Source organism: Fukomys damarensis, unplaced genomic scaffold (assembly GCF_012274545.1).
Source record: "Fukomys damarensis isolate Sample0158 unplaced genomic scaffold, DMR_v1.0_HiC HiC_scaffold_31, whole genome shotgun sequence".
Lineage (NCBI taxonomy): Eukaryota > Metazoa > Chordata > Mammalia > Rodentia > Bathyergidae > Fukomys > Fukomys damarensis.
Window position 1 is genome coordinate 13,000,587 of NW_022900943.1, and position 11,930 is coordinate 13,012,516.

Sequence of the window (11,930 nt, forward strand, 5' to 3'; positions counted from 1 at the left end):
CCCGTCCGGCCCCTTCCCCGCGGCGCCGGCCCTGCCTTGTCCTGCTTTGTGTCGCGCCCGGGAGGCTCGGGGTCCGCAGCCCTGACCTTTCGCGTGGTCTCAAGGCCTAGTATTTATTTGCCCTCTTTGCTGTCACCAAACTGGCTTAGGTTTTGATACTTTCTGAGATTTCTCAGTCGCGAAAGTCATTTCTGTGCGTTACGTGAAAGGTTGTTTTGTTTTCCCAGGCCAGATACATTCTTACAACCCCCACAAAATCTCGTCAACATGTTTTAATGGGCGAATTTGTGATGTGTAAAGTCTGTTTTAAGTGGGCGATTTTTAAAAGGCCAACAGCGGGGTTATTTTTCCCTCTCTCAAAAGTGTTGACCTTTACATCCAAAAAAATATTTTGAAGCTCATTTACATAGAAAGGATGTCTGTACAAGCCGGGTGAGTAGGGGGGTCTCGGCTTAGTGGCAGCAAACCTGAGGCAGAAGGATCTCGAACTTGATTGAGGTGGGCTGGAGTGAGGGGAAGGTTTCTGTCATTGCCCACCTCAGCCCTGTTCTTAAGAGAGGGATGATATGTTTCCTTCTAGAAGTGTTTAATTATGTCCAAGTACATATACGTGTATCTTTTATGTAACATATAATCACACGCTCCGCCCCAGTCTGTTTTCACTTTATATATGGGATCTTTTTCCACATGAAGCTGTAGAAAGAAATCCATTTCATTCTTTTTGAGGAAACATCGGTTTGCTGAATCTATTGTATTTATTTAACTTGTCCTCTTTTGATGGGCATTTAAGGTTATTTTCAGGTAAGGTTTTTATGTGTTTAAAAAATACTGACATTGAAATGAAAAGGGACCAGAGTCTACCCAGGGTTTTTGTTTGTTTCTTGGAGTTATTTGATTCAATACCAGCATCTGCAGTGCATTGCTACTCTTATTTCTTTTCTTTTCTTTTTTTTTGTACCAGGGATTGAATTTTGGCCATTGCACTTTCGAGGCAGGTGGCGGAACCACTGAGCTAATCCCTGGCCCACTCCTCATTTCTAATACTGACTTTTCCCTCATACTGCCGTTTGAACGCAGGGCTTTCACACTGAGTTGCATCCCCAAGTTGTGATCTTCCTGCCTCCATCTTCTAGAGCGCTGGAATCACAGGCAGGCGCCACCAAGACCAGCTAGCATTGATCTCCACAAATAATAGTGTCTTGTAGTTAATTCAGCATTGTCAGAAGGTTAAATGGACTCTTACTAAATGTTCTTGACGCAGTATATTGAAATAGGTGTTTGTAAGCACTGCTCAGGACTGTAGGCTGGGACTGGTTGGTGAGAGGTTATCCAATATACAGGGGAGTGAGAATCCTTAAAAAATTACCTGAAAAATTACCGAGCAGTGAAGGATAATTATGTGGTTAGGGAAACCTTCAGGAAACAGTGTAGATAATTTATGAAAACAGAACATTTTTTAAAAGTAAATTGAAAAGCCAATTAAACAAACTTAAAAAATGAAGAAACAGTACTCCGTGATTATTTCCTGCCATTCTTGCTGTCTGGTGGAGGCTTATGCCTATAAGCTCAGCTACTTAGGAGGAACAGGATTTGAAGGTCAGCCTGGGCAACATGGTGCTAAGAAACTCTCTCTCTCTCTCTTTCTCTCTCTCTCTCTCTCTCTCTCTCTCTCTCTCTCTCTCTCGCGCGCGCGCGCGCGCACACGCACACACACACACACACACACACACACGCCAGGCATGGTAGTGCAAGCTTTTAATTCTAGCACTCTGGGAGGCTGAGGCAAGAGGATCACCAGTTTGAGTCCACTGGGCAACTCAGCGAGGTAGAGAGGCCTTGTCTCAGAACTCAAAATAAAAACAGAAAAGGGCTGGGGACGTGGCTCAGCTTGGAGGCCGGGAGTTCAGTGGAAGTGGGGGTGGGGTGGGGGGAGGACGGCAGGCAGAGAAGCCAAGGCTGGAGGGAAAGGAGAAGATAGCTTGTCTGAAGTCCGTGTCCATTCTGGAGTTTTAAGGAGATCTATTTTTAAAATAAATAAAGAATGATAATTTCTTCAAAAACTTAAAAATTCAGGCCAGGAGAATGAGAAGGTCATGCGAGAGGCATCTGGGGGTCATAGTTCAGGGTGCTGTACTGAGGGGGCTCCTGGCTGAGCAGGGGCAAGTCCCACGGCTCACACGGGCCCTCCGCCCGCCCCAGGTCGCTGCCCACCACGCCTCACTCGCACTCTGGGCGCCCGAAGCGCTGCTCCTGGGTGCTGGGTCCCTCGCTGGCGCTCTGCAGTGAAGTGTGGGCCACTCTAACAAGGACAACAGAAACAAAGGGTGGAGGTGCTGTGGGGGTGTTGTTACAGATGCGAATGATGTGTCCGTTAGTACGGACGCGAAGAATAGTCTGCGTTACAGATCGTTGTTACAGAACAGTGTCTGGCACAGTCCTGTAATATACGGAGAATATATTCTCAATAAATATCTGTGCACGGGTTGGAGGTTTCCGCAGAGCCAGAGCCGAAAGAGCCGTAATCTCTTAAGAAGTTGCTTCATGCTGTTTTTGAGACACGGTTTCCCTACGGAGTCCAGGCTGGCCTTGACTTGTCTTGATCCTGCCTCAGCCTCTGGGTGCTGGATTGCAGGCAGGCGCCACCGCGCTGGGCTTGCTTCATTCTTTCTGATACTCAAAGTACATCATATTTATTATACAGAAAGAAAAATATCATGAGATATTAAGATCCTCCATAACTACGTCTCTTCACAGAGGCAATTGTAATGAACCCTTCGGTGTTGTCTAGAAGTTGCAGTCCTGGAGATCTAACACTTCCGTGCTTTCTACTGATTGATGATTGTGATACTGGAGATCGTTTGGGGTGTTGTACTAGATCAGCCCTTTTTAAAAATTTTTGATATAAAGTCTCTCTAAATTTCCTGCGACAGGCTTGAACTTGTGATCCTCCTGCCTCAGCCACCCTAAGTGCTGGGATTACAGGTGTGTACCACCTTGCCTGGCTCTCTTTATTTTTTTCTTTCTCTTTTTCCTCTATGTTCCATTGTATTGGTAATATTATTATATTTTGGACACTCTATTCATATTTATTGTGGGCATGCTCACACATTGTAAGCAGTCTTTAAAATGCTTAATTTCATAAAGATTGCAAGTTCTTAAACATTTTTCCTATAATTGGACATTTATGTTGTTAGTCATTCTTTGGTATAATGAATACTATTATGACTCTCTCTCATGGATATTTGGCAGCATCTTTCCTTATTTCCTTCATATAAATTTCTAGTGTGTACTTGCTAGGTATAAAGCACCATTTCATGAGGGTGATCTATTTTATGGCTTGTGGTTATATCTTATGGCTAAAGTTTAAAATCATCCCAGGAGTTGAGTTCCCTGTTTAAGTTTAAAAATGTGTGGAGCAAACTTTCCCTAGCAGTGGTTGTGATAGACAATCCACTTCTCAAAATAGGCTCTGAAAGAAAAGTTTATTCCAATGAACAGGGGCTAAAGTCAGAAACTAAAGTCAGGACATTCTAGCAGCTAGCTGGGAAAAGCCAAGTTTATCAATCCATGTGTGGATGGACTGACACCAGGAGAGAGAGAGATTGGCTACTAATGGGGGAAGGAATTAGGCTTATGCAGGTATTGAAGGGGCTAAGTTATCTGGGCTGAAATGTTTATAACTTGGATGTCCAAGGACAGTCTGCTCAGGTGTGTACATGATTACTGGACTTTTTGGTGCCACAGGGGTTGTATACTTTGTTTTGCGTCCTTTTGCCCTATGTCCTAAGACACTGCTGTTGTTTGCTAAAAGCAGCCTGTTTGCTTTGTCCTGTTGGTTTAGGCCAGGCCTGACAGTGGTGACCTCACCGTTACCTATTGGGGCCTAGAAGTTTTTCTTATCTGTAAGTGTAGCTGTGGATATATTATTAAAACAGAAGGTTTCTTCTGTGAGGGTGAAGATAGTCTCAGGAGGTGGAAGGGGGCAGCGGAGACGTGGGCTGCCTGTGGACTGCAGCAAACTTGGAGGCCCCACAGAGCACACTGGGCCCTGGGCCGGGCACTGGAGTTGGATCTCATCTGTCATTCAGATGAGCAAAATGAGCTCTGGAGAGGTTAAAGAATTTGCTCAATAATAAACAGCATTTTCCGCTCACTTAAGCAGCACATGTACTAACACTGGAACAATACAGAAAAGATCAGCATGGACTCCGCTCAAGGATGAAAGAGAATTTCAGGAAACATTCCATAAGAAAAGAAATGAAAAGAAACAGCATTTACTGAGGGTCCAGGGGAAAAATCCAGGTCTCTTTCCTATGTGTCCGGTAAATAATCTTTCTACTATGAAGTATTTCCCAAATTGAGATTCATGAAATAATATTAGGCAGACAAAATCTTATATTGAGAAAAATAAATCTATAGTTCATGAACATCATAGCTCACTTATTTAAAAAGGTGAATCACTTTAAAGGAAACCATAATAAAAGAAAAGCTCACCTATGGTAGAAATTGTAAGGCTGACCCACAATCACTTGGAGTTTGAATCTTGCTTCTTTTCCATGTTCTGGGGAAATCAGTCTTAGTGGCTAAATCTCCAACACCCCTGTTGGTTCCCAAGTTCGTACAAGTCTCACAAAATGCCCCTCAACGCACACGAAGCACAGGCATGTAATTAGGGTGACAGAGCAAAGTATTCGTGTGATAATTTTAGTTGAGTAGCCAGTACACTCACACAGCTTGGAATCCCACAAGATCTACAAAGCATTATGTGGTGCTATTTCATGCACATACAACCAAATATTTACCTGGTCTTCATTCGGTGCTTTTGTTTTATATAAGGAGTAACGCACTCTATGTACTCTTCTGAATCCTCAACAATATTGCTTTCACAAGGAGTGCCTCATTTCATTTTTCTCCCCAACAACTTTACTGAGATATGATTCATATTACATAAATTTACCGATGCAAAGTGTACAAGCCAGTGGAGTTTAGTATATTTGTAAATTGTGCAACCATCTCAACCTGTTTTAGAACGACTTCACTACTCACAGAAGAAACCGGGCCACCCAACCTCGCCCGAGCCTCTGACAACATTAATGCACCTCCGTATCTCTTGATTTGCTTATTCAGGACATTTCATACAATATTTGGTCTGGCTTGTTTGACTTAGCATAGTTGTTGCTATTGTTTTATTTATTTGTTTTGTTTTTTGAGACAAGTCTTTCTTTGTAGTTTAGGCTGACCCTGAGCTCACTATGTAGCCCAGTGTGGCCTGAAACTTGCAGCGATCCTCCTGCCTCAGCCTCCATATGCTGGGATTACAGGCGTGCGCTACCATGCCCAGTTCTGTTCTGGACACTTTATGTATGTAGATGGAATCATACAGTGAGTAGTCTTTGGGGTCTGGCTTCTTTCACTTAACATAATGTTTTCAAGGTTCATCCATGTTGTAACATGTATCAGTACTTCGTTTTGTTTTATTGCTGAATACTTTTCCATTTATGGATATATCACATTTTATTTATTCATTTATCAGTTGATAGACATTTCCACTTCTTTGAATAATGCTGTTATGAGCATTCATGTACAAGTTTTAGTATGGGTATATAAGTTTTTTAACTTTATTTTAAGTGCTTAGGAGAGGAATTCCTAGATCATATAGGTAGTAACTTTTTTTAATCTTTTGAAAAGCTGACAAACTGCTTCAGTTTTCCAAATTGACTGTGCCATTTTGTGATCCTACGAGCAGTGTATGAGGGCTACAAGTATTCCACACTCTTGCCAATACTTGTTATTATTTGTCCTTCTGAGTCGCCCTTTTAATGAATGTGCGGTGCTATCTCACTGTGTTTTCTGTGTGCGTCTCCCTAATGACCAATAACGCTGAGCATCTTTTCATGAGCTCATTGGCCATTTGTATCTCTTCTCTGGAGAAATGCATATTCAGATCCCATGCCCATTTTAAAATTTTTTATCTGTTCTGTTCTTTTATTAGTACTGTGACTATTATTATACTAGTACAGGTTCCCATACCTAATGACTACACTCACTGTGGGGAGTTCCTTCATGTACACAACACGTCTCAGAGCCTTTTTTCACAGACACCGCCCCCCCCCACTGCCTCTTGGTCCCTTTTCTATTTGCAAAAGTTCTATTAATTATTTAGGTATTTAGATACACGTTTCTTATCAGAGACAAGATTTGCAAAAATTTCCTTCCAAACAAAAATAAAATTTGCCTTCCGTCCCATGGACTGTCTTTTCTTTTTCTTGATGACACTCTTTGAAGTACAAAGTTTTCACATTTTAATCGTGTCCATTTAGTTATCCCTTTGTTAAATGCCAAGTCGTGAAGATTTATACCTGTGTTTTCTTTTCGGAGTTTTATAGTACTAGCTCTTACATATTCATATTGAGTTAATTTATTAAATATGGTATGAAGCAGTGGCCCAAATTCATTCTTTTATATCTGATTGTTCAGTTGTCTTAGCAACATTTGTTGGAAAGACTTATTTTCCTCATTGAATTGTCTTGGCACCCTTGTTGAACAACTGACTGTAAATCTGAGGGTTATTTTTAGCCTTGAATTCTAGTCTTGAATCCATGTGTCTCTTCTCATGCTAGTTCCACACGGGCTTGATTGCTGTTTTGAAACTGAAAGTGTTGTGTCCTCCAAGTTTTTTTTTCTTTTTCGAGGTTGTTTTGCCTGTTCTGGGTCCCTTGCATTTCCGTATGAATTTTAGGATCTGCTTGTTAATTTCTGAAAAGACATCAGGTAGATAGGACTTGATAAGATTACACTGGATCTACGGGTCATTTCTGGAGAGCATTGCTATCTTAACATTATTCTTATAGGCCATAAATATCACATGTCTCTTCATTTAGTTCTTCTTTAATTTCTTTCAACAATATCATTGTTTTCAGATTACAAATTTTGTACTTCTTTTCAAAAATGCCTGGGCAACTTAGTGACAGTGAAATACTATCTCAAAATAAATTTTTTTAAATAAGGCTTGGGATGTAGCTTAGTACAAAGGCCCTGGATTCAAACCTCATTTGGGAAAATTTTTAAAAATAAAAAATGTATGAAAAGTAAAATTTAGGTGCATTTATAAACTAGATCCTTTTTGTTTATTTTTCTGGACTAATTTTCCTAGAGTTCCAAGTGTAATGTCTATTAGAAAGAGCAAGAACAGATTATGTTTTCTTAAAGCTCTTCTAATGATGAAATTAATCACTTTATTAGTTAGTCTTACCACCTAAATTCATCTTTTGCCATTGATTGGATGTTTATTTTTCGAGACAGGGTCTCATATGTAGTTTTTATTGGTCTTAAACTCATTAGGTAGCCCAGGTTGGCCTTGAACTCGGTGATCCTTCTGCCTCAGCTTCCCTGAGTGCTGGGATTACATGTGTGTGTCACCAAGTTTAGACTGGTTAGATGTTTAAAAGAAGGCAGGACTTGAAGTATAGGAGGGGAGGAATGTGACAAACTAAATTTTTTTAGGACTCATCCCTGGAGCATTGGAAATTTTTACCTTTTTTTCTCCAAACGCTGCTGAGGATGTTAGGGCTCTGTCTGCCCAGGGCAGTGACCAAAGGCTTGGCAACAGAGGTCCACACATACTAAGTCCATGGACCTTTCCAGAGGTGATTTTAGTTGAGACCCGAGAGCTCTTGCAGAATACAGGCCCTCTCCCAAATGCTGCTTGTAAACCCGGTAGTGCACCTGTCAAATGGCAGCCAGTTTCCATGCAGTTACTTCTTGGTTAGAATATAGTTTTATGCATTTAACAATTTGGAATCTGTTTTGAGGTCAGTATTGCAATTCATACAAAGAGTTATGAAAATGGTCAAGTATACCATGCCCCTTTAATCTGATTCCTGGGAATTTATCTATCAGAAATAACTCAGGAGAGAAAAAAATGACAAAGAAAGAAGAAAAGGTGAGCTCTTAAAAGTAATAAGCTGGTTTACATAATATAAATGTGCAACAATTTCTGAGAGGAAGTATATTTTTATATATGAAAAATGAACATGGATAGATGTTGTTGGAGGAGATACTTAGCAGAAGTGGTCCTATAAGATCACATAACAATTTTTACAAAATAATGCATAGTGACAGAAGAACAGAGAAATGTATATATACAGATTATAATAGTCTTACAGTTCTAAGTTATGCAAATAGTTTGGTAAGAGTTGTAAAGGAAATTAAGATTCTGTTGCATAAGAATGACACACCAGATGTGGTGGGATGAACCTGTAATCCCAGCACTGGGTAGGGCACAGCAGGAGGATTCCTGCAAGTTGGAAGCCAGTTTGGGCTACACAGTGAATGCGAGTGCAAAGCCACCCGAAACTACATAGTGAGACCCTGTCAAAGAAAAAAAAAAGTTGTGGCCGATATTATCAAACTGTTCATAATCTTTTATGTTTTATTAATTACAGCGTAACACGATCACAGTGCTAGCCTGGACAAAAATTGAATTGTACTATGATAGCGGCTCCTGTTTTAAATGATTGGAAAAATCTCCACAGTAACATGATAGCAAGCACTTAAACGGAGCCACCTTAAAATAATATCTATTTAAAACTCTTATCTGAAAAGAAAACAATTTCAATTATTCCATGTATTCTTTTTTTCTGATAGAAAATTTAGAAAATACAGAAAAGTTTTGCAAGTCTGTAAAAATGAATCACTCGATTCTATCATACATAAATGACTATGGTTTTGTGTTATTTTTTAGAAAATACAGAAAAGTTTTGCAAGTCTGTAAAAATGAATCACTCGATTCTATCATACATAAATGACTATGATTTTGTGTTATTTTTTCTGGGTGTTTGTTTATACTTAGACACTTTGCATACTGGAGGATTTTAAATGGCGGTTATGGCTTGTGTTTAGATGCCCTCCAAAGCACGTGGTCACGGGTGGGGCTTTTTCTGAGATGGCTGATTTAGAGCATGTGACACTGGAATTGATTCATGTTAGACTCAAGGACACTAGGATTGAGAGTGTATGAACCACCCTCGGTAGCCTGGACAAGATAAAAAGGGTAGAAAGATGCTGCTAAGTCCCCTTGTTGCTATTGCTCTCTTCTGCTTGCCATGGGTTTCTCCTCTGGGATGCCCCTGTGCCATGTGCTGTTCTGCCTTGGAGCCAGCCAACTATGGACTGAAATATCTACACACTGTGAGCTAAACCTTTCCCCTTTTAACTTTGGGTGTCAGGTTTTTTTGTCTCAGCAAGGAGAGAAAAGTAACTAAGACATAGAGAAATTATTTTGGAACCTCTGTTTTTAGTTGAAAAGTTAATGATACACATTTCCTTATGGGTGTGCTACTAGAGCCATTTCCTAAGGGCCTGGAATAGGATGAAACAAATAAATGTGTACGCTCATCTTTACTCTCTCTGCTATAGAAATTGGTGTGTTAGCCAAGACTTTCATCGACCAGGGGAAGCTCATCCCAGATGATGTCATGACTCGGCTGGCCCTGCATGAGCTGAAAAATCTCACCCAAGATAGCTGGCTGTTGGATGGTAAGTGGTGTGTTGTGAGCATTTCTGTGGGCAAAAAATATTAAGCATTTCATGGGCTGTGGTCAGTTCCGTCAAGAATGGCAGTAAGAAGGCTTTAGTTCTGCCACTTACTACCCTGTGGCCTTGGGCCGTTTTCTTTTAGCCTGTTTCTTTAAAAGGAAAACGGGAAATGGACTGCGTGATTTCTAAATGCTGGTCAGATGTACAAGTATTACTAGTTCAGTTCCCCCACGTTTGAGAATATTTAATCATGAGGAAGGTTCACCATAACAGCAGGAAGCCCCTGGAATAACTCAGAATGAGCTGTAAAATTCTCCAGCCAGAGGTGTGGCTAATCACTGCTTTGTTGATGTAGAGAAGATATGAAAGAGATTTGTCTATTTTTTAAAACTGAAATTAGCCTCTTCTTCAGGACTGAAGTCATAATGACCTGTTTTGGAAGAGGATATGCTACTGTGCCTTGCTTGCTATTGATCTGTTCTCTCCTACTCAACCCTCGTCCCCACCTTTGTGCACGGGCACCAGTGCTGTTTCACCAAGTCCAGTGGCCCTGCCATGTGCCTTCTCCTGGAAGACTCATTATATTCTAATTTGTACAGAGGTTCCAAGTGGGTTAGCCTGGTATCAGGAAGGTGTAGGAGAGGACAAGTGAAAGAGAGGCTGGGAAGGTCACTTACACTGGTGTATCTGTAGGAGCTATAGTATCGCGAGTTTCCCTACATATCCATTGACTGTGACTGCTGTCAATATTTGCAAAGAATCTTGAGGACTCAGAAATTCTTAAAACATTTATAGAAGGTCTTCGGTGGGCAGAGACTTTGCTAACTGACAGATCTTGTGCGCATCGTGCTTCTTGTATTTATTCATTACACAAATATTGTATGAGTGCTTTCAGTGTGCCCAAAGTCATCTGAGGCTCTGAGCCTAAATGTGAACGAAATCCTTGGCGTGTGTGACGCGCATTCTAGCAGGAGACATTTAGTAAATGAGTAAATACAAATTTAGGTAAGTACAGAAACCAATAAGTGCTTTGAGATAAAAGCTCTTGTGAATATAGTAACGTGAGAGGGAAGTATCTACCTATTTTCTAAAGAAAGTATACGTACGTGGTTCAGAATTTAAAACTATTTTTAAAAGTTCAGTGAAGTCTTGCTTCTTTCAGTGTGAAATGGGAGGGTTTTGAAGCTTTCCCCTTTGTGGGAGGTCTTATATGGGTTAAGACAGGTCACGTTAGGCTGCAAGAATGAGGTATTCAGAGGCAGAGTGGAGGTGCAGTCCAGCACAGGAAACTGGCAAATCACCCATGAAACTAGTCACCATCATTGGGCACAGATGGGGAGTGGGCCAAGGACAGGGAGAGCCACAGGGGAAGGCTTTGGGATGGGAAACCATTCTTACTTTTGATTTTAAAAAATCATTGTTCTATTGCAAGAATACTTTTTCCTTTTAAAAATTAAAAAGGATGTAAATTTATGAGACTCACAGTCCTCAATGGTCATATCCTTTAGAAGAAAGTTCTTTTGCCTGAATTGTAATTCAAATGAGCTTTTTTCTGTAGTTAGTGATAAAAAACTACAAACTTAGATCTACATCTATATATGAAGATTCCCTCTTCCCCATCAAGTAATATCTAATACTACTTTTCTAATCTGTGTACACATATACACATAGCATATATATGTCATTTTGTTTTTCACTGAAACTATTTTTAACAGGTTTACCTCAGTGAACGAAATTAAGCAGAAGCTTGCATTTTGAAGTATATACCACATTCCAGTTAATCCCCTACCTAGGAACGTCTGGGTTACATCCAGCTTTTCACTGTGGAGGATGCTGTGGAAGCTGCCTTCAGGTTTCTGTTCCTGTTAGAGGTCGTTTTCATTCAGCTCGTTTCTTCCCTTGGATGTCTGGTTCTGAGTTCATGAGTGTAAACCCTTTTTCTTTCTTTCTTTTTTTTTTTTGCAGCACTGGGGATCAAACTCAGGACCTTACGCTTTTGAGGCAGGCACAGCACCACTGAGCTAAATCCCTAGCCGAGTATAAACCTTTTGAGCAGAACTATAGCAGTAGACAGATATTTTTACCAACACTTTTTGCTGTTTTCAATGTATACTCCATGCTTACAAGCATAGGTATTGAGTTGAATGGCTTGTGTTCAAAGTCTACTTCTACTTAGTCAATAGCTACAGCAAGTTATTCAACTTGGCTGTGCCTAGATATCCTCATTTATAAAGTGGTAATAGTATAGTGCCTTTCTTATGGTGATTGTGACAGTTGAGGGAAGTGACCCTTAGAAAACATTTGGCATACAGATCCTGGCACCTGGAAAGCACTCAATATATTTAGCCATTATATTCCATTTAGTCTTTTTTTTTTTTTTTTTTTTTTTTTTT

The 11,930-nt window shown here is 40.4% G+C and overlaps 1 protein-coding gene and 1 non-coding gene across 2 annotated transcripts in view; both read left to right on the forward strand.

Annotated features, from left to right (window-relative positions):
- Ak3 (adenylate kinase 3) overlaps positions 1 to 11,930 on the forward strand; it is a 21,393-nt gene that overhangs the window by 555 nt on the left and 8,908 nt on the right. The window contains exon 2 of the mRNA XM_010620838.2: positions 9,418 to 9,537. Coding sequence (XP_010619140.1) covers positions 9,477 to 9,537 — 61 coding nt within the window. The 5' untranslated portion in view covers positions 9,418 to 9,476. The remainder of the gene's footprint in view (positions 1 to 9,417; positions 9,538 to 11,930) is intronic.
- LOC117283879 lies at positions 4,147 to 4,253 on the forward strand. Its single transcript, XR_004514913.1, has one exon. It is a non-coding gene; the product is annotated as a U6 spliceosomal RNA (small nuclear RNA).